Here is a 22,648-nt window from a genome sequence, read left to right as displayed (position 1 = left end):
AGTAAAGCCTTTATGATTAGTTTGGGTGATAGTTGTTTGATCATGCTGAAAAAGACAAAACTTTATGCTCACGGAATTATTTTTAATTCCTATCCAGAAAGAGCTTTTGAGTTGATTATGTTTTCTTCTGATTGATATGAAAATTGCCCAAATTTTCACAATTTTTCAGAATTTTTGGAGTATCAGAAGTATGGTAGATGTTCAGATTACTACAGACTGTTCTGTTTTTGACATATTCTGTTTTCTATGCATTGTTCTCTTATTTTGATGAATCTATGGGTAGTATCGGGGGGTATGAACCATGGTGAAGTTGGATTACAGTAGATATAATGCTAATATGAATTTGTAATGATTTCACAACAGTACTTAAAGTGGTGATTTACTTTATTATACTAACGGATCTCACGAAGGTTTTGTTGAGTTTTGTGTGATTGAAGTTTTCAAGTTTTGGGTGAGACCACGATGGATGAAGGAATAAGGAGAGGCAAGAGCCTAAGCTTGGGGATGCCCGAGGCACACCAAGGTAATATTCAAGGAAGACTCAAGCGTCTAAGCTTGGGTATGCCCCGTAAGGCATCCCCTCTTTCGTCTACAATCTATCGGTAATTTTACTCGGAGCTATATTTTTATTCGTCACATGATATGTGCAAATGCTTGGAGCGTCTTTTGTGTTTATTTTTCCTTTTTCTTTTATGCACCATGCTGGTATGAGATAGTCCTTGGTGGCTTTATATAATGCTTCATGTGCTTCACTTATATCATTTTAAGTTTGGATTGCCTGTTTCCCTACACATAGAAAACCGCCATTTGTAGAATGCTCTTTTGCTTCACTTATATTTGTTAGAGCGGGGCATATCTTTTGTAGAAAGAATTAAACTCTCATGCTTCACTTATACCTATTTAGAGAATTAACAGGAGTTGGTCATTCACATGGTTAGTCATAAAATCCTACATAAAACTTGTAGATCACTGAATATGATATGTTTGATTCCTTGCAATAGTTTTGCGACATGAAGATGTGATATTAGAGTCATGCTGGTGAGTAATTGTGTATTCGTAGAAATACACGTGTTAAGGTTTGTGATCCCCGTAGCATGCACGTATGGTGAACCGTTATGTGACGAAGTCGAAGCACGATTTATTTATTGATTGTCATCCTTTGTGTGGAAGTCGGGATCGCGCGATGGTTACCTCCTACCAACCCTTCCCCTAGGAGCATGCGTAGCACCTTGTTTCGATGACTAATAGACTTTTGCAATAAGTATGTGAGTTCTTTATGACTAATGTTGAGTCCATGGATTATACGCACTCTCACTCTTCCACCATTGCTAGCCTCTCTAGTACTGCGGAACTTTCGCCGGTGCATTACACCCACCATATACCGTTCCTCAAAACAGCCACCATACCTACCTATTATGGCATTTTCATAGCCATTCCGAGATATGTTGCCATGCAACTTCCATCCTTCCGTTTATTATGACACGCACCATCATTGTCATATTGCTTTGCATGATCATAAGATAGCTAACATGATGTTTTCATGGCTTGTCCGTTTTTTGATGTCATTGCTACGCTAGATCATTGCACATCCCGGTACACCGCCGGAGGCATTCATATAGAGTCATATTTTGTTCTAAATATCGAGTTGTAAGTAAATAAAAGTGTGATGATCATCATTATTAGAGCATTGTCCCATGTGAGGAAGTAATAAAAGAGGCCAATGAAGCCCAAATAAAAAAAACAAAAGAGGCCAAAGAAGCCCACCAAAAAAATGGGAGAAAAGAGAGAAGGGACGATGCTACTATCCTTTACCACACTTGTGCTTCAAAGTAGCACCATGAGCTTCATAATAGAGAGTCTCCTATGTTGTCACTTTCATATACTAGTGGGAAATTTTCATTATGGAACTTGGCTTGTATATTCCAATGATGGGCTTCCTCAAATTGCCCTAGGTCTTCGTGAGCAAGCAAGTTGGATGCACACCCACTAGTCTCTTTTTGAACTTTCATACACTTATAGCTCTTGTGCATATGTTGCATGACAATCCCTACTCACTCACATTGATATCTATTGATGGGCATCTCCATAGCCCGTTGATACGCCTAGTTGATGTGAGACTATCTCCTCCTTTTTGTCTTCTCCACAACCACCATATTCTATTCCACCTATAGTGATATGTCCATGGCTCACGCTCATGTATTGCGTGAAAGTTGAAAAAGTTTGAGAACACTAAAGTATGAAACAATTGCTTGGCTAAAACCGGGGTTGTGCATGATTTAAATACGTTGTGTCGGGAAGATGGAGCATAGCCAGACTATATGATTTTGTAGGGATAACTTTCTTTGGCCATGATATTTTGAGAAGACATGATTGCTTTGTTAGTATGCTTGAAATATTGTTGTCTTTATGTCAAATGATAGACTATTGCTTCGAATCACTCGTGTTTTAGTATTCATGCCATGATTAGATTATATGATCAAGATTATGCTCGATAGCATTCCACAATAAAAAATTATCTTTTTTATCATTTACCTACTCGAGGCCGAGCAGGAATTAAGCTTGGGGATGCTGATACGTCTCCGTCATATCTATAATTTTTGATTGTTTCATGCCAATATTCTATAACTTTCATATACTTTTGGCAACTTTTTATACTATTTTTGGGACTAACATATTAATCCAGTGCCCAGTGCGAGTTCCTGTTTGTTGCCTGTTTTTTGTTTGGTAGAATATCCATACCAGACAAAGTCCAAACGCAATAAAAAACCTACGGGATTTTTTTTGGAATATTTATGATTTTTGGGAAGAAGAATCTACGCGAAACGATGCCCGAGGAGGTCACAAGCCCAGGAGGCGCGCCCCCCCTAGGGCGCAGCTGGCAGGCTTGTGACCAATCCCTAAGGCGGTTGGGGCCCTTATTTCGCCGCAAGAAAGCTAATATCCGGAAGAAAATCATGTTAAATTTTCAGCCCAATCGGAGTTACGGATCTCCGGGGATTTAAGAAACAGTGAAAGCAAGAATCTAGGAGCGTAGAAACCGAAGGACACAGAGAGAGATCCAATCTCGGAGGGGCTCTCGCCCCTCCGCCGCCATGGAGACCATGGACCAGAGGGGGAACCCTTCTCCCATCTAGGGAGGAGGTCAAGAAAGAAGAAGAAGAAGGGGGGCTCTCTCCCCCTCTATCCCGGCGGCGCCGGAACGCCGCCCAGGACATCATCGTGTGACGGCGATCTACACCAACACCTGTGTCATCTTCACCAACACCTCCATCACCTTCCCCCATCTATATTTAGCGGTCCACTCTCCCGCAACACGCTGTACCCTCTACTTGAACATGGTGCTTTATGCTTCATATTATTATCCAATGATGTGTTGGCATCCTATGATGTCTGAGTAGATTCTCGTTGTCCTATCGGTGATTGATGAATTGCTATGATTGGTTTAATTTGCTTGTGGTTATGTTGCTGTCCTTTGGTGCTCATCATATGAGCGCACGCGTGGATCACACCATAGGGTTAGTATTATGTTGATAGGACTATGTATTGGAGGGCAAGGGTGACAAAAGCTTCAGCCTAGCATAGAAATCGATGCATACGGGATTGAAGGGGGACCAATATATCTTATTGCTATGGTTGGGTTTTACCTTAATGAACATTAGTAGTTGCGGATGCTTGCTAATAGTTCCAATCATAAGTGCATATAATTCCAAGTAAGGGATGACATGCTAGCAGTGGCCTCTCCCACATAAAACTTGCTATCGGTCTAGTAACGTAGTCAATTGCTTAGGGACAATTCCGTAACTCCTAGCACCACTTTTCCACACTCGTTAAACTAACGTAATTGTTTGTTTATCTAACCTGTCCCTAGTTCTTATTTACGTGCTCTTTACTTTCCTGCAAGCCTATCCTATCATGCCTACAAAGTACTTCTAGTTTCATACTTGTTCTAGGTAAAGCGAACGTAAAGCGTGTGTAGAGTTGTATCGGTGGTCGATAGAACTTGAGGGAATATTTGTCCTACCTTTAGCTCCTCATTGGGTTTGACACTCTTACTTATCGAGAAAGGCTACAATTGATCCCCTATACTTGTGGGTTATCACCCATGGGGGAAGAGGCTGGGCAGGCCGAAAGGTAGAGGGAGACGGGCCATGGGGCGCTGGGCCGCGGGGCTGGGCCGGCTGTTGGCCCAGCTGGGCTGAGGGGCGAAGCGCTGGAGTGGGTCGGCTGGCGTCGGTGGCCGGCTGATATGTCTCCATCGTATCTACTTTTCCAAACTCTTTTTCCCTTGTTTTGGACTCTAATTTGCATGATTTGAATGGAGCTAACCCGGACTGACGCTGTTTTCAGCAGAATTTCCATGGTGTTGTTTTTGCGCAGAAATAAAAGTTTTCGGAATGACCTGGAAATTTACGAGGATTTTTTGTGGAATATATAAAAACATTGGTGCAAGAATCACCTAGAGACACGGAGCCAGGAGCTCACAAGCCCAGGAGGCCCGACCCCTCCTGGCCGGACGTGGCAGGCTTGTGAGCCCCTCGTGGCTCCGCAGCCTCTAATTCCAGCTCTATATATTCTCTCTTGCCCGGAAAAAAAATCAGAGAGAAGAGTTCACCGCGTTTCACGACACGGGGCCGCCGCCACCACCTGTTCTTCCTTTGGAGGGAAGATCTGGAGTCCGTTCTGGGCTCCGGAGAGGGGAAATCGACGTCGTTGTCATCACCGACCATCCTTCATCGCTAATTCCATGATGCTCTTCACCGTTCGTGAGTAATCTCATCATAGGCTTGCTGGACGGTGATGGGTTGGATGAGATCTATCATGTAGTCGAGTTAGTTTTGATGGGGATTGATCCCTAGTATCCACTATGTTCTGAGATTGATGTTGCTACTACTTTGCTATGCTTAATGCTTGTCACTAGGGCTCGAGTGCCATGATTTCAGATCTGAACCTATTATGTTTTCATCAATATATACGTGTTCTTGATCCTATCTTGCAAGTTGTAGTCACCTACTATGTGTTATGACCCGGCAACCCCGAAGTGACAATAACCGGAACCACTCCCGGAGATGACCATAGTATGAGGAGTTCACGTATTCACTATGTGCTAATGCTTTGTTCCGGTTCTCTATTAAAATGAGACCTTAATATCCCTTAGTTTCCATTAGGACCCCGCTGCCACGGGAGGGATGGACAATAGATGTCATGCAAATTCTTTTCCATAAGCACGTATGACTATGTACGGAATACATGCCTACATTAATTGATGAACTGGAGCTAGTTACATCTCTCCCCATGTTATAACTGTTACATGATGAATGTCATGCGACATAATTATCCATCACCGATCCAATGCCTACGAGTCTTTTCCTACTGGTCCTTGCTATGTTACTTTATCGTTACTGCTGTCACTTCTGCTACTTTTACCGCTACTGTTGTCACTATTTCTACTGTTACCGTTGCTACCATTACTATCACACTACTATGCTACTGAAACTTTGTTGCAGATACTAAGTCTTTCAGGTGTGGTTGAATTGACAACTCAACTGCTAATACTCGAGAATAATCTTTGGCTTCCCCTTGTATCGAATCAACAAATTTGGGTTGAATACTCTACGCTCGAAAACTGTTGCGATCCCCTATACTTGTGGGTTATCAAGACTATTTTCTGGCGCCGTTGCCGGGGAGGCATAACTCTATTCTCTGAGTCACTTGGGATTTACGTTTGTTGATCACTATGAGGAATCCGAGAGATCCGAAAACTAAAGTCTTGCCCTCAACTGCGAGGACATGTAAGGAATTGTCATCTAGCTCTGCACTTGATTCACCTTCAGTTATGAGTAAGTTTGCAACACCACCACCTGCTAGAAATTCTGATATGTCGCATGTGCTTGATGATGCTACTTCTACTATCCATGATGCTTATGATGATGCTTTACTTGATACTGCTTTGCCACTGGGTGCATTTCTTGATGCACAAATTGCTAGAGTTATTGCTGAATGTGATGATACTTCTGAAATTGATGAAATTATTGAAGTAGAACCTGCTGTTCCACCTATTAGAACTAGCTCTCCTAGATATGAATTGCCTAATATACCTGAGGCTTATGTTATGGAGGGAGAGGTAGCTGAAGACTTTCTTGCTTGTAAGGATAGCTATGATCTTGAGAATTTATTGCTTAAGTGGAAAGAAAAATCTCTGAATGCTAGAATGAAATACGATCCTAAGTTTGCTACTTCGTCCATCTTTGTCACTGATAAGGATTATGAATTCTCTGTCGATCCTGAGTTAATCACTTTGGTAGAATCTGATCCTTTTCACGGTTATGAGTCTGAAACGGTTGTAGCACATCTTACTAAGCTGAATGATATAGCCACCCTATTCACGAGTGAGGAAAAAATTCTCCATTACTATATCCTTAAGTTGTTTCCTTTCTCGCTAAAGGGTGATGCTAAGACTTGGTTTACTTCTCATGCTCCTGGTTGTGTGAGTAGTCCCCAGGATATGATATACTACTTCTCTGAGAAATATTTTCCTGCCCATAAGAAACAAGCTGCCTTGCAGGATATATATAACTTTGTGCAAGTTGAAGAAGAGAGTCTCCCACAAGCTTGGGGAGGCTTGTCCAGTTACTTAATGCTTTGCCTGATCACCCTCTTGAGAAGAATGAAATACTTGATATCTTTTATAATGGACTAACTGATGCTTCTAGGGACCACCTAGATAGTTGTGTTGGTTGTGTTTTCAGGGAATGAACTATGGAACAAGCTGAAATTCTATTGAGTAATATCTTGAGCAATGATAATGCTTGGACTATTCCCGAACCACCTCCGAAGCCAACTCCGAAGAAAAGAGGTATTCTATTCCTCAATCCTGAAGATATGCAAGAAGCCAAGAAATCTATGCAAGAGAAAGGTATTAAATCTGAAGATGTTAAGAATCTACCACCTTTCGAAGAAATACATGGTCTTGATAACCCGACACAGGTAGTAGAGGTAAATTCTCTTTGTAGATTCAATGAGAGTGATATTCCTTATGATAAACCTGCTAGCTTATGCCTAGATGAATTTGATAACTTCGTTGCCAAACAACAAAGTTTCAATGATTATGTTAGCAGACAATTAGAACGAAATGCTCGTATGATTAGTCATATAAGTGCTTGTGTGGATAGAAATGTCAATGATCTTAAGCTTTTGAGTAAACATGCCTCTATGGTCACTACTCAAGTAGAACAAGTACTTAAGGCTCAAAATGACTTGCTCAATGAGTTGAATGACAATTCTGTTAGAGTCGTCACTAGAGGTGGTATAATGACTCGGGAACCTTTGTATCCTGAGGGCCATCCTAAGAGAATTGAACAAGATTCTTAAGGAGTTAACACTGAGGCACCTAGTCATCCTGGTAATAGGAAGAAAAATAAAGATGATAGGAACTTGCATGCTAGCAAACTTGTTGCTGTTACACCTGAGAATCCAAATGATGTCTCTGTTTCTGATGTAGAAACACAATCTGGTGATGAACATGAGCCTAGTGATAATATTGATAGTGGTGTTCGTGTTGATGCTCAACCTAGTAATGATAAGGATGTGGAGATTGAACCCGTTGTTGATCTTGATAACCCACAACCTAAGAACAGGAGATACAATAAGAACGACTTTATTGCTAGGAAGCATGGTAAAGAAAGAGAACCATGGGTTCAGCCATGCTCTTTCCTCCCAAACCATCCAAGAAAAAGGATGATGAGGATTTTGAGCGCTTTGTTGAAATGATTAGACTTGTCTTTCTGCAAATGCATTTGACAGATATGCTCAAAATGTCTCCTTATGCTAAGTACATGAAAGATATTGTGACGAATAAAAGGAAGATACCTGAGGTTGAGATTTCCACCATGCTTGCCAACTACACTTTTAAGGGTGGGACTCCTAAGAAACTAGGTGATCCCAGAGTGCCCACTATACCTTGCTCCATTAAAGGAAATTATGTTAGAACTGCTTTATGCGATCTTGGAGCCGGTGTTACTGTTATGCCTCTTTCTTTATACCGTAGACTTGAATTGGATAAGTTGACACCTACTGAAATGTCTTTGCAAATGGACGACAAATCAACTGCTTTTCCTATCGACATTTGCGAGGATGTGCCTGTTGTAGTTGCTAACGTTACTATCTTAACGGACTTTGTTATTTTGGATATTCCCGAGGATGATGCCATGGCGGTCATCCTTGGAAGACCGTTTTTAAACACTGCAAGGGCTGTTATTGATTGCAACAAAGGCAATGTCACTTTCCATGTTAGTGGTAATGAGCATAAGGTGCACTTTCCAAAGAAGCAATATCGAGTACATTGCATCAATGCTATTGAAAAAACTTCATCAATTCTTATTGGAAGCTTTGAATGCCCTATACCTACTGTCAAGATGAAGTATGATTTACTTGTTGGGGATATGCACATCCCCGTTGAGGTAACCTAGTAATTATTCGAAAATTCTCCGGTTTTATGTGGTTCAAAAAAAGTTTTTCAAGGAGACTTGATCAACCTCATTGACAGATTTCTTTTGATGACCATGAGATGGATGAATCTAGGAGTCACAACCCTCTGTTCCCAACTTTTACTTTCTGTTGCTTAGAAGAAAAATGATAAATTTAGCTTTATTTTCCTGTTTTCTCCTTTTTCCGTCCCTTAGAAAAGTGTCCCGAAAATAAAAGTTCTTCAAATGCCCTGAAATTCAAGTATGCTTTTTTCTGGAATTTTTGAAAATCTATGAGATAGAAGGCTAGTCGGGGGGCTGTACTAGTGGGCCACAAGCCCAGGAGGCCCGGCCACCCCCCTGACCGGGCCTGGCAGGCTTGTGGGTCCCACGTGGCCCGCCTCCACTTATTCCAGCTACGACCTCCTTCTTCTACCTCTAGAAAAAATCATTCCACAGCTCAAACCCGTGTTCTTGCTCCTCTTGCTGCATTTTTCGATCTCCTTGTGCAAAGCCCCATTCACCAAACTGTTTTGGGGAGTTGTTCCTTGGCATGTGACTCCTCCATTGGTCCAATTAGTTTTTGCTCTAGTGCTTTATTCGTTGCGTAGTTTTGCTGCCTTGGTGACCCTGTTCTTGAGATTTGCACGTTAATTTTAGTTGGTCCCAAGTAGTTTTGATGCATGATATGGCCTCTAGGCACTTGTAGGAGTAGTTGCTATGAGTTTTGTTGAGTCGTCTTCACTTTTTCTTTTGAGTCACTAAAAATTTCAGAAATTTTCAGAGAAAGAAAAAGGAAAAGATGAGGAGGTTCCTAAGAGGCTCTTCAAGCCGTGACCCCAAGGAAGATGAAAATGAGAAGAAGAAACCCAAGTATCCGATCCCCCGAGTTGCAGAAGTTCGAGCGTGCGAGTGGCCAAGCGGTTTGTTCTTACATGCCGCCGGTCTTTACGAGGATTTTTATTACTTGGTGGAGAACGCGGGCCTTACCGCATTTGTTGAAGATAAGTGTCCACAATACCTCCTCCTCACTAATATTTTCGTGCAAATCTTTAATTTCTATCCAAGGTAGAGTCCTCCTATGGTTGAGTTCAAGTTATATGATATCCCCCAGCGCATGTCACTTCAGGATTTTTGCAATGTTTGCAAATTACCTTATGTTGGGGATATTCATGAACCTCGTCCACGGGACTTGGAGGCTTTCATTGATACTATTGTTGGAGGAGAGGAGAGAGGAGTGTCTTGCGCTAGAGTTGCTAGTATACATTTTCCTTTGCTTCGGTATTTCTCTCAATTCGTGGGAAAATGTTTGATTGGCCGTGGAAAAGCTGGGCCTCTTAGCTCCCCAGATCTTGCGGTTTTGCGCGAAGCTCATGATAAAACTTATAGCTTGGGCACTATAGTGGCTCAACGGTTAAACACGAACCATACCAAAGGCGTTGTTTATGGAGGTATCTATGCTACCCGTCTTGCTAAACATTTTGAGATACCTATTAGACTATACGAGGAAGAAGAGATGCTTCTTCCTAAGAGATATTTAGATTATGATAGCATGGTTCGCCATGACTTTCTTGATAAATATATAAATAAGAGGATGATTTATAACTTGGTATTTAGTCAGGGTACTCGTGATACTATTACTTTGCCTGCTCCTTCTTTGTTCAATCTTCATCTAGGCTGGTACATTATTATGCCCTCGGACATCTACGCATATTGGGGCATAGCGCCACCACAGGCGCTCGTGCCCGAGCTACCAGTCGAGTACCAGACGCCAGTTTATCAGTGGGAGCCAGAGGAGCTCTCCCAGCAGTGGCACCCTCAGTACACTCCGGAGTACCCCGGAGACGGTTACTTCCCTTCGTGGGAGTAGACCAACTTAGGCCAAAAGCCTAAGCTTGGGGGAGTACGTGTTTCTCACCGACTTTATATTCATGCTCACACTTTCACTTTGATAGTCGGTGTTCACACCTTTCCATTGTATCATCCATGCTAGTTTATTTCTTTTTCTCGCTTTCTTCTCGTATGTTTGTTTAATTTGAGAAAAACAAAAAAAATAGTTGTAAGTTTGCTTTCCAGCTTGCTTAGTGGTAAAAAAAAAGAAAACCCCAAAAGATTTCCCGTACTTCTTTTGTTTGTTGGGAGCTTTCCCGTGTAAATAGTTTTCTTTTTATTTGGGTCAAGGTAGAATACCATGGTTAAAATGTTTAGTGGCTCTCCCATGCATATTGTTTATCCGTCAAAGAGCCATATTACTTTGTCTTCTCCTCTGAGTTTGCTTGCAGATTCCAGCTTAGTCCAATGCACGAACACTCTCATTACGATTCACATCATTCGGTCGTGCAAGTGAAAGGCAATAATGACAATATATGATGAAGTGACTGAGCCTGGAAAAGCTGGTATGGACTCGACCTATTTTGTTTTTGTAAATATGACTAGCTCATCGTTCCTAATTCAGCATTGTTATGAGAGAAACATGTTTGCAATGACAACTTAGAGATCATAGTTTATGATGCCATGCTTAATTAGCTAGGAGCCTATAATGGTTTGTCTTGGATGCCAACATGAATGTTGAGATGATTATGATGTAGTATGATAGGATGGTATCCTCCTTTGAATGATTCAAGTGGTTTGACTTGGCACATGTTCACGCATGTAGTTGAAATAAAATCAACATAGCCTCTATGATATTCATGTTCATGGTGATTTATGTCCTACTCATGCTTGCACTCAATGTTGGTTAATTTCAATGCATATTGATGACTGTTGTGGCTCTCTAGTTGGTCGCCTCCCAGTCTTTTGCTAGCCTTCACCTGTACTAACCGGGAATACTGCTTGTGCATCCACTTCCATGAACCCAAAGTTGTTTCATACGAGTCCACCATACCTACCTATATGCGGTATCTACCTGCCGTTCCAAGTAAATTTGCATGTGCCACCCTCTAAATATTCAAGTAATAATCTGTTTTGTATGCCCGAACCGCTCATGTGGTGACAAGGAGCAGTCATTATCTTCCATGCTAGGCGTGTTATCCTCGATACGTGTTTATTCACTATCACTCACGAGAAAGGTGCCGATAATCGGAATGCCCAGTTCCATGCTCAAATCAAAAATATAATTCCAAACGAAACTCCCCTGGATTGTTGTTGGTATGGACGGCACCCGAGGATTCGGCTAGTCATGGAGTGTGATTGATCGATAGTGGGGGGGGGGGGGGGGTCAAAACTTTACTTTTCTGTTTGGGAACCGCCTATAGTATGTGTAGCATGGAAGATGGTGAAAACTCTTGGTCATCGCGTTGACAATGAGAGCATACCACTCAAAATTATTTATCTCTGTTTTAAAAGCTTGAGCTATGGCACCTCTGCAAATCAATGCTTCCCTCTGCGAAGGGCCTATCTATTTACGTTTCTGTCGAGTCACCCTCTCCTTATCAAAAGGCACCAATTAGAGAGCACCTCTGTCATTTTTATGCTTTGCTTTTAATTGATATTGAGTATGACTGTGACTGGATCTTCTTTGCCATGAATTACAATGTTCAGTCAGCCCTTGGTCTTTGAAGGTGATGTGCATTTATGTTTTGCGGTCTCAGAAAGGGCTAGCGAGATACCATCTGTTCATATTGTTTCATGATTGTTTCGATTGAAGTGTTGACATTCGAAACTTATTATTATTGCTCGCTAGTTGATTATGCCATTGATATGAGTACACCATGAGACCTAAAAGATCATTGCTTATGTGGTTAGCTTATGATCTTGCTGAAAATCTGAATATGAGTTAGACATAATTACAACAACAAGATCAAACAGAGTTCGTAAAAGTTTTTCTTTTGTCTCTTTCAGTTTGTCAACTTAATTGCTTGAGGAAAAGCAAGGCTTTAAGCTTGGGGGAGTTGATACGTCTCCATCGTATCTACTTTTCCAAACTCTCTTGCCCTTGTTTTGGACTCTAATTTGCATGATTTGAATGGAACTGACCCGGACTGACGCTGTTTTCAGCGGAATTGCCATGGTGTTGTTTTTACGCAGAAATAAAAGTTCTCGGAATGACCTGGAAATTTAGGAGGATTTTTTGTGGAATATATAAAAAATACTGGCGCAAGAATCACCTGGAGACACGGAGCCAGGAGCTCACAAGCCCAGGAGCCCCCCCCCCCCTGGCCGGGTCTGACAAGCTTGTGAGCCCCTCGTGGCTCCGCAGCCTCCAATTCCAGCTCTATATATTCTCTCTTGCCCGGAAAAAATCTTGAGAGAAGAGTTCATCACGTTTCATGACACGGAGCCGCCGCCACCACCTGTTCTTCCTCTGGAGGGCAGATCTAGAGTCTGTTTTGGGCTCCGGAGATGGGAAATCGACGCCGTCGTCATCATCAACCATCCTTCATCGCCAATTCCATGATGCTCTTCACCGTTCGTGAGTAATCTCATCGTAGGCTTGCTGTACGGTGATGGGTTGGATGAGATCTATCAGGTAATCGAGTTAGTTTTGATGGGGATTGATCCCTAGTATCCACTATGTTCTGAGATTGATGTTGCTACTACTTTGCTATGCTTAATGCTTGACTAGGGCCCGAGTGTCATGATTTCAGATCCGGACCTATTATGTTTTCATCAATATATATGTGTTCTTGATCCTATCTTGCAAGTTGTAGTCACCTACTATGTGTTATGACCCAGCAACCCCGGAGTGACAATAACCGGAACCACTCCCGGAGATGACCATAGTATGAGGAGTCCATGTATTCACTATGTGCTAATGCTTTGTTCCGGTTCTCTATTAAAAGGAGACTTTAATATCCCTTTGTTTCCATTAGGGCCCCGCTGCCACGGGAGGGATGGACAATAGATCTCATGCAAGTTCTTTTTCATAAGTACGTATGACTATATACGAAATACATGCCTACATTACATTGGCAAACTGGAGCTAGTTACATATCTCCCCATGTTATAACTGTTACATGATGAATGTCATCCGACATAATTATCCATCACTGATCCAATGCCTACGAGACTTTTCCTACTGGTCCTTGCTACGTTACTTTATCGTTACTGCTGTCACTCCTGCTACTGTTACCGCTATTGCTGTCACTATTGCTACTGTTACCGCTGCTACCGTTACTATCACACTACTTTTCTAGTGAAACTTTGCTGCAGATACTAAGTCTTTCACGTGTGGTTGAATTGACAACTCAACTGCTAATACTCGAGAATATTCTTTGGCTTTCCCTTGTGTCGAATCAACAAATTTGGGTTGAATACTCTACCCTCGAAATCTGTTGCGATCCCCTATACTTGTGGGTTATCACCGGCTGGGCCAGGGCGAGGCCCACCACCACCCTCATGCAGCGGGGCTGGCTCCCCGATCTGGAACCCGACCAGATCGAATCGGCGATGCGGCGCCGCTGCGAGGCAGTGGCGGCGGGAGGCGACCGACGGCGAGGGCTGGCGCTCCGGCCAACGGGGTTGCTGGGCTAAGACGAGAGGGAAATGATGCGACCCGGCGACAGAGATTTAAAATACCGAAAACGTCCGATAACACGATGATGATACCGCTACGGTTGACCGTCTGGGTATCAAACGAACTCCGATTGCGACGAAATTTTGTAGGCAGCCTAGCTATATTAAAATAAGACTGCACGCCAAGTTTCAAGCCAACCCGAGAATATTTTTCGACACCTTTAAAAATAATATTTTATCGATGCCGCGGGCACATGCATGTGTGGTGAGGCTCAAAACGGTCAATGACGAAAACGAATAGAACCGACAACTAATAACGAATGCAAGTTCTGAAAGGCGACGACAATGGCGTGCCGATGCAATGCGTATGATGCGACAACCAATAATTAACCCGACGATAATGGAATAAAAGGGGAATCTTCTGGAGCGTTGGTGTCAGGCTGTCACATGGAAGTGCGCACCCCCCAACGGCTAGGGTTTGGGCGCCGCCCGAGCCGCCCTAGCGGGGACGGCCCAGGAGCTAGGGTTTCCTCTTTTAAAAATGGGGAGAATTTGCTTTTGATATCCATGGGCGCTTGATGCTGTGGAATGTTGTTCTCTTTCCTTAGAGCATCTCCAACACGCGCCCAAAAACTACTCCGCACGTTAAAAAAAATCATTTTTTGGGCGTCGGACAGCTCTAGGAGACGCTGTAAAACAATGTGCGCGTTAAAAAAATTTAGGCACGCGCTTAAAAACGCTATCGCACGCAGCATATTTGGTGCTCCGGCTTGCGCGCGTAGCAAACTCTGAACTGCTGCAGGTGGGGCCGCTGGACCGGACTGAATTGGACGCCGCACTAGCGCGCGTCCGTTGAAGATGCTCCGGTTCCCGCGCTTTAAAAGTGCTAGAGTGGCGCGTTAAAAAATTTATTGGACGTAGATTTTTTGCGCTGCTGTTGGAGATGCTCTTAAACGTCTAAATAAGTGTCTCTCCATTGTAGATGTTCTTATGCCGCCATATATACTTACTTTGATTTGTCAATGCAATACCCAACAAATTTCATATACTTTTCTCGTTTCACATCCGAGCACGATCCCATATAAAACATAACCATCAATTTCACATGCAATTCCTTGCTTGCGTTTTTCGCTCTGCTCATTTATAAGGTGTATATATGTACAACAGGCCTGAGGGAGGCATGCTAAGACATAAAGGAATTATTAGCGACATGTTTGCTCATGCTTGCACATCCATAAGAAATTATACCTTGCATTGTATGCAAATTCTGCAGTCATCATCCAGCCAAAATCACAGGCCGGGATTACGTAGTACGAGCCGTGCTCTTCACATGGCCTTGAGAAGTTCGGAGAGAGCCTGGCCTTCAGCGAGCGTGGCGATGTTCGGGGAGTCCATGGCCACGACGTCCTGCGTGGCGTACCCGTCCTCGCCGCGGACGAGCTGCTCGCTGCCGCGGGAGACCATCCCCGGCAGGATCAGCGTCCTGTGCAGCCCCGGGAGGAGCTTCTCGCGGTCGGTGTCTCCGGCCTCGCCCACGAGCACCGCCACCTTGGAGAGATCGATCCCCCACTGTATCGACAGGTACCTGTACATCCATCCAGAAATCGATCGATCAGAGACGACAAATTGTTGCTTACACTGAACCATATGGGATGAGAGTTTGATTGATCTGAATCCTCATCTTCTTCACCTCAGCGCGCGCGGCCGGGAAGCGGAGAGAGGGATGACGTTGAGGCGCGTGCACGCGCGCGTGTAGACGAGGTTGCACCGGAACCCGCGCATCCGCAGCTGCTGCCTGATCGAATCCACCTTCCTCACCTGCACAAGAAGCTCATCAGAGGCGTGCCCACGGCGGAGGACAAGAAATCATGCCGGTATTACTCTGGCAGTGTTCTGCTAACCTTGGACGCGTCTGTGGCGGCGTAGGCGTGGCAGTGCACGGAGCAGGCGGACGCATCGACGGCGAGGTCGGACGCCAGCGCGTCGTCGGCTCTCCCGAGCCTCGGCACGGCGGCTTTCACGTGGTCGCCGGGCCACCGGAACGCCACGTGGCCGTTGTACTCCTCGTCGGCCGTCAGCTCCTTCCACGGGTAGCATATCTCTGCACCGCTGCTGCAAATCAGCGCGTCGAAGCCGGCCGGGTCGGCGCCGCACGCCTTGAGCGTCTCCGCGGTCTCGGGGATGGTCATGCCGGTCGAGAGCACGTACCCCTGCCTCCCGCCCGCGCCGTCACCGGCGGACATCGCCGCTTCGATGGCTTTCTTCAGCTGTTCGACGTCGGGCTTGCCGTCGTCGCCGTAGCAGTCGACGGCGACGACCAGGAGGCTCTGCCTCCTGCCTGGCGCGAAGCCCAACGCCCTGCCGGATCCCCCGCGCCTGTCGGTCGCCGGGCGGCGGCGTAGGGCGTCCATGATCACCGCGGCGGAGTCCCCGGCATTGAGGTCGTTGGAGGCGTCCACGGAGATGTGGAGCGAGAGGCCGCGGAGCGAGTCCGAGAGGGACTCGTCGCCGTTCATGCTCGCCGAGGCAGACGGGACGCCGGGGACGCGGAGCCGCTGGTGCGGCGACGGGTGGTCGCAGTAGGCGGCGACGTGGGAGAGGTAGAGGCGGCAGTGGTGCGGCCACGAGAAGCGGTGGATGTTGCGCAGGCCGTTGCGGCGGCACTCCGACCACTGCCCCTTCTCGGCCAGCAGGCTCAGCAGCGCGCCGGTGATCGCCTCGGCGGAGTGCGGGTCCACCAGCAGGCCGTTGTGAAGCGCCTTGAGGATGTCCACCGGCCCGCCGTTCTTGGTTGCCACCACGGGCAGACCATAAGCGGCAGCCTGCCACAGACCAGAAAATTCACATTCCCGATCAGCTGGCGAATGATCAGTCACAAAAATGTAACGGATCTTGTTCTCACCTCGATGATTGTGAGGCCGAACGGCTCTACAAGAGCCGGGTTGATGAACACTCCCTGCGAATTAAGCATGTCAGATTCGTGGGCAACGTGGGGCGTGTGCTTTTTTTCAGATTTTGTAGTACCTTTGTCTTGGCGGCGAGGCGGTAGATGTGAGGCACGTCCGTCTGCTTGTGGTGCTTGGGATAAGCGACCTGGCCGTAGAGGTCGTAGCGGTCGATGAGCTTGAGCACCGCCGTGAGCACCGTGCCGCCACCGCCGGCCATCTCGTCGATGTCGTCTCTGTTCCCCAGTATCAGCGTCTGCATCCATTTCCGTTGCAGAGGATCAGCCAGGTGAATTCGCTCAGTCGTTTCGTTTCGATCACATCTACGTAGTATGATGAGTGTAGCCTAAAGTGGTTACCAGGTTGGCGAGCTCCCGGAGCTGTCGGCTCTCGCCGTATGCCTTGAGCAGCGTGGTGATGTTCTTCTTGGGGTCCGGCCGCGACAACGCCAGGATCATCGGCTTGTGCGGGTTCGTGAAGAATCTCAGCACCTGGTAATAAAACAATAGGGAATCATCAGTACCACACAGATGAGATGAGATCACTGAGTGACAGAGCCAGTGTTGCAGTGTTAGCACCTCTGACCAAATGGGAGGCAGAGCCTTCTTGGCTTTGGCGGGGTCGATGAGCATCTGGAGGTCGGCACCATCGCCGTCGGCCGTGTCCTGGGTGTCGACGAAGCTGAAGTCCATGCCGGGCGGGATGACGGCCATGCGCGGCATGTAGCGGCCGAGGCTGCTGACGCCGCGGCGCTGGCGGACGCGGAGCTTGCGCTCCACCATGAGGTCGAAGCCGTCGTAGAGGCCCCACTGCTCCTCGATCTCCTGCTTGGTGCTGGTGACCACCATCTCCGCCGTGTCCAGCCCGGTCTCCTCCGCCTCGATCCGCCGCGCGATCTTGTAGGTGCCCTGGATCTCGGGGCCGTGCATGCGGCCGAGCTTGAGCAGCTGCTCCAGCTTGTTCCGCCCCAGCGAGTGGCCCGTCATCACCATCGGCACGTTGAGCGCGCTGGCGAGGTTCGCCGCCACCTCCGCCGCGTCGGCGTAGTGGCCGTGGATCACGTACGGCCACACCGGCGCCGCCGTCGCCGTCGCCGGGGCGTCGCTGGGCGGGGGCTGGAGCTGCTCGCCCAGCGCGCGCGCCACGTTGGTGACGTGCGAGAGCGCGCGGTCCACGAACTCGGGGATGTGCGGCCAGAGCTCCTCCTTGGGGATGTACTGGTCACGTGGCCCGCAGGGCAGCCGCACGATGTACGCCCCGCCTCCCCCGGACTCGTCGCCGTCGTCGTCGTCGTCGGCGCCGCCCGAGGACAGGCGCTCGAGCATCTCCACGGGCTCGCCGTAGGTCCAGTCGACGTCCGGGCAGGAGATCTGCCGCGTCAGGAGGTCCACGCGGTGCACCCCCGCCGTCGCCGCCAGCGCCCGGGCCAGCTCCACCACGTACTTCACCTGCCCCATGGCAAGAAGAAGAAAATGACAAGTTAGTCAGCGCAAGTCCACGGGACGTGTCAACGTTTGGACCGGACTTGACCGACCTGGCCTCCGGTGTCGGAGTCTCGCCCGAGCTCCATGTTCTCTCCACGCACGAGCCCATGGATGCTACAAAAATTCGAACCAAAAACATGGCATGATCAGTAGCAAGATTCGTGTGAATTCCATCATCGAGTAGGTGTGTGTGTGTGTCACCTGATGAGGACGATGTAGAGGTTCCTGTCCTTGCCCTGGTCGTCTTCGTCGTCGGAGACGAGCCGCACCTCGGAGTTGATCCTCGCCAACCGGGTGCGCGGATGCTCGTCGGCGTGCGGCACAGCCGCGACGTCGGCGGGCTTGGGGGCGGTCTCCTTCTCCCCCTCTGAGAGCTCGGAGAGGTCCTCGGCGGCCTCCCGGCTGCCCAGCTCCTGCTCCAGCTTCCGCCGGGCCACCTCCTGCGAGTAATCCCTCTCCACCTACACGTCCACACAGAAAGTGAAGTTCATCAATGAAACAAGTTTTACTTCCGTATAATATTACAAAATAGATTACACTAATATCTGAACTTAAAATTCAGAGCTGACGTCTTTCTACAAATAAACCATGTTTGGAACAAATCTGTACAAAACAAAAACCACGAGAATATCTCCTTGTAACATTCGCTGGATGTACGTAATTTTCTTTTTCTGTAAGAGTGTGCTAGTAAAGACTTGTGATGTTTAATACTATATATGGACTTAGGCCCTTTCCTCCAAAAAAAAAGGGTAAGTGTATTTGTTTTCTCAACAAAAAAATAGAGTACATGCTGCAACTGGCGAGAGGGTGCGCCTATGCGCGGTGGGCCCAGTTTGTTGGGAAGATAGGACGCGTGATAATTTTCTGAAACAGATTGCAAGCAATACGTGTGGTCGTGGAGACCAGTGCCGTTTTTGCAACAAAGTGTGAGTTATGTAAAATTTACTCTCATTTCTCCCCCGAGAGGTACAAACTAGGGTGAAGCAGTACTCACTCCTTGTCATTGATGCAGCCATCCGGCAATAATGCTTAACATACGGACACATTCTACAGGATTTTACGGGCTGGGTACTGTAAGCTCTTTTGATTGGCCCTCCTGAATTTCAGCGATGGGTCCGTATGCCTTAATCAATTCCCGGTCAATCAGTGATAAGCAATCTGTAAATCTTTTATAAAAACTCCGTACTACGTGTAGCATCCTTGTGGGCCAAAGGTAACCCCACAGTAAAAATTCCAGACGAGGCTAGAATATACCCAGCCTATTAATAAATTACCATAAACACACACGGACAATTAGTCCTGAGTGCCCTATGGGCCAGGCCAAGCAGGCCGCCGACATTGAACGCGAGGTTTGTTTTTTCCGTTTGAAGCAAAAAGAGGGAAACCCGATGGCGAACGGAAGGAAAAGCAGGGCGTGTGAAGGCCAGCCACACGCGTGCTCCGGCCACGGACGGCATCGCCATCCATGGCCCGCGGCGGCCGGGAACGGAACCGTACCTGCTTCTTCTGCCTCGCGACGTTCCAGATCCTCCAGCACAGGTTCTCCAACCGGTTGCTCCGCTCCTGGCTGTTCCGCATCGCCACCACCTGCAACCATCCATCAACCCATATATCTTCATCAGCCATCGATTCATCATCCACGGCGACGGCGATCAAGCATGCGCGACCGATCGATTGAGCTGGACCGAGCGGAGCGGCCACGGTGGTCGATCTTTGCTCACCTTTGTCCATGTCTTGTGGAGGGCCTGGTCGTCGAAGCTCCGGACGACCTCCTCCACGAAGTACCTGGTGGGGTTGTAGGTGGCGCTGGACTCCTCCGACGCGAGCGCCGGCGCCGGCTCCAGCGGCGGGAGCGACACCCCCTGCACCCGCAGCTTGGACCCGGCGTCGAGGATCGCCTCCAGGTACCCGTTGATCCACTCGTTCCCCACCGCCATGTCGGCCTCCCTCTCGCTGCTACCTACTTGCGCTCTCCTGCACTCAAGATCCCAGCCTGATAACGATCTGCTTATATACGTGCGCGCGGGTGGTCGTCAAGGTGTGGTGCAGCATATTTCTTTTCGGTGCTTTTCTTCAACTATACACTGTATTATTCTCATAGTATTTTGTACTCTATTTTCCTTTTTCTTTTGCGGGTGATTTTGCTTTGTTTTTGTGATGCGAGAATAATTCCCTTTTTCTTTTGTGCGCGTTGGGTGATGGCTGTGGGATTCTACGGCGGTTATGCGTCGATCTATCTCGTTGGAGGGATGGGAGGAGAGGAATAAAGCGAAAAAGAAAGAAGAGATATATGCTGCCTAGACTAAGATATGATAGTACATGGCTCGGCGAGAGTGGCGACCGCGACGCTGCGTGCATGCCGTTGGCACACGTATCGACGACGCAATATGCCTCAGCATATGCCTTTCCGTTCTGCTTTGCCGGTATCGTTCCCCTCCTCCTTTTTTTTTTCACGGTTTTGTTTATTTATTATTTTCCGTGTTTTGATTGACGAGTGGGTACCGGCCACCTGGAGAACCCTACGATCTTTTTCACTAGTCGGCGTGTGGCGTCGTTTTGTTCGGTGAGGGGAAACTGCCAGTTCCGTGTGATGCGTGTCAGGGGTAGCTGCCAGTTCCGTGTGATGCGTGTCAGGAAGGCGATTGGTTAATTACACTGTCACTTGTGTGCTAAGCGGCACCATATTGTTGGTCTGAAAGCGATGTGGTATGTGTACTGTCATGGCGCCACATAGGTAGATTCCCAGGAGAGACTGTTGTGTGATGGATGACGCACGATCAGAGGTGCTGTCAACCGTAGGTTCCAGACCTTGATTGCTGTTAATCATAGAGTCTCTCCCTAATAATAATAAAGCGTCGAATGCTTTTGTCATCTGTCGCGTCATTTTTGCAAAAAAGTCCCTGACGTTTCCTGAAATCAATCCGCAGTCCGAATTGAAGTCAGAAAACGAATCGTTTTTTTGCATTTTTCAAAAAAAAAACCCTGATGTTTCAGGTAATCAACCCGCCCTCCGTATTTAAGTCAGCCGAAACGTTTTTTTGTTTTAACAAAAAAGACCCTGACTTTTCACTTAATCAATCCATATTTTGTCTAAAACAAAATTATCCATATCTTTTAAACCGATTTTGATATGTTATATATGAAATTTGATTAAGAAAATGTGTAGAATCTAAATACGATATTAATTTTTAGCTGTTGAATACTTCTTAAATATTATTTTTGGTGAAAACTTGATCTGTAGTGCACGGTCCTTTTTTTCTGTCTTTCTGACGATGATACAAATTACAATGAGCATCCATTAAATTAAAACCAAATTCAGAGGAAAAGGAACATAGTTAACCACACATGCACACCTTTAGAAAACCTCGTGGGGGAGAAACAACATATTTCTCATCTTATTCCGAGTGACTGTACATTCAAACGTGTTTTCGTTGTGTGAGCACTAAGGCCATCGTCGACAACACAAATGTGATGCCATGTGAAAATATATTTCGTTCAAAGCGTGTGTTATTTTATCTTCCCTTGCAACGCACGGGCTCTTTTGCTAGTAGAAAATAGAACTTGTAGTCTATATGAAAGACAAGCCCTACTCGCAAAAAAAAGACAAGCCCTGACAAGTTTTGTTGTTGAAAAACTCGCCAAGCTTTATTCCAGATCAACCTTCATAGATACAACTGTTGGGTCATGGGGATTACCAAACCATACGTGTCGACTTAGCCCTAGATTACAAGAGAACTTGGCAAGTTGATGAGCCTCATGGTTAAAGTTTCTACGCTCATGAGTAAAAGAACAGTGCTGAAAAATACTACTACGCCCTACTATATCATGTATAACGGCCGCATGGGGTCCTCCCGTTCCCTTGGTAATATCATTGATGACTTCTTGATAGTCCGAAGCGACTAAAAAACTCTGTAGGTTAAGGTATTCTCCAAGAGCTAGAGCTTCCCTACAAGCTAGTGTCTCAAGCACCACCGGATCCGTCACTCCCAGGAACACCACCGCAGAGGACCCAAGATAAGAACCTTGGTTATCTCGGCAGACTACTGCTACCGCTCCCCCTTTTTCTGTCTAGCAACTGATCCATCTACACTGATTTTCATGCAATTCTGAGGCGAAGGTAACCATCGTCGCAAGTTGTTTAGAGGTTGCCGAACCTCTTCAGTCCTTGGCAGTCATTGCATCTGGGTTTGTTCTAACTCATGTAAGTAAGAATCAACAAAGGCAATGGTTTGGACTGAGCTTTGGAACACGACTTCATGGATAGCTTTCTGTCGGACATACCATACTGTCCAAAGTGTAACTC

General features: G+C 46.6%; 1 protein-coding gene across 1 annotated transcript; it reads right to left on the bottom strand.

The window, feature by feature from the left end:
* Window positions 1-14,996: 14,996 nt before the first annotated feature.
* LOC123447849 (probable sucrose-phosphate synthase 5) lies at window positions 14,997-20,419 on the bottom strand. Its single transcript, XM_045124548.1, has 11 exons — window positions 20,067-20,419; window positions 19,843-19,932; window positions 18,547-18,806; window positions 18,396-18,459; window positions 17,440-18,309; window positions 17,221-17,352; window positions 16,941-17,117; window positions 16,819-16,872; window positions 15,818-16,738; window positions 15,607-15,734; window positions 14,997-15,501 (listed from the first exon to the last, which is right to left on the bottom strand). The coding sequence occupies exons 1-11, from the start codon at window positions 20,280-20,282 to the stop codon at window positions 15,243-15,245; spliced, it is 3,171 nt and encodes a 1,056-aa protein (XP_044980483.1). The 5' UTR covers window positions 20,283-20,419; the 3' UTR covers window positions 14,997-15,242.
* Window positions 20,420-22,648: the final 2,229 nt, after the last annotated feature.

This window comes from Hordeum vulgare, chromosome 4H (genome assembly GCF_904849725.1).
Source record: "Hordeum vulgare subsp. vulgare chromosome 4H, MorexV3_pseudomolecules_assembly, whole genome shotgun sequence".
NCBI lineage: Eukaryota > Viridiplantae > Streptophyta > Magnoliopsida > Poales > Poaceae > Hordeum > Hordeum vulgare.
The sequence above is the reverse complement of the archived record's forward strand: the minus strand, read 5'-3'. Positions and strand labels throughout refer to the sequence as shown.

What these genes read in the sequence shown, in the direction of transcription:
- LOC123447849 (XM_045124548.1), bottom strand. Translation starts at nt 20,282, where the DNA reads ATGGCGGTGGGGAACGAGTGGATCAACGGGTACCTGGAGGCGATCCTC. An exon ending in CTCTACATCGTCCTCATCAG is followed by an intron (nt 18,460 to 18,546) that starts GTGACACACACA and finishes GAATTTTTGTAG; the next exon opens with CATCCATGGGCTCGTGCGTG. An exon ending in ACTCCGACACCGGAGGCCAG is followed by an intron (nt 18,310 to 18,395) that starts GTCGGTCAAGTC and finishes GCCATGGGGCAG; the next exon opens with GTGAAGTACGTGGTGGAGCT.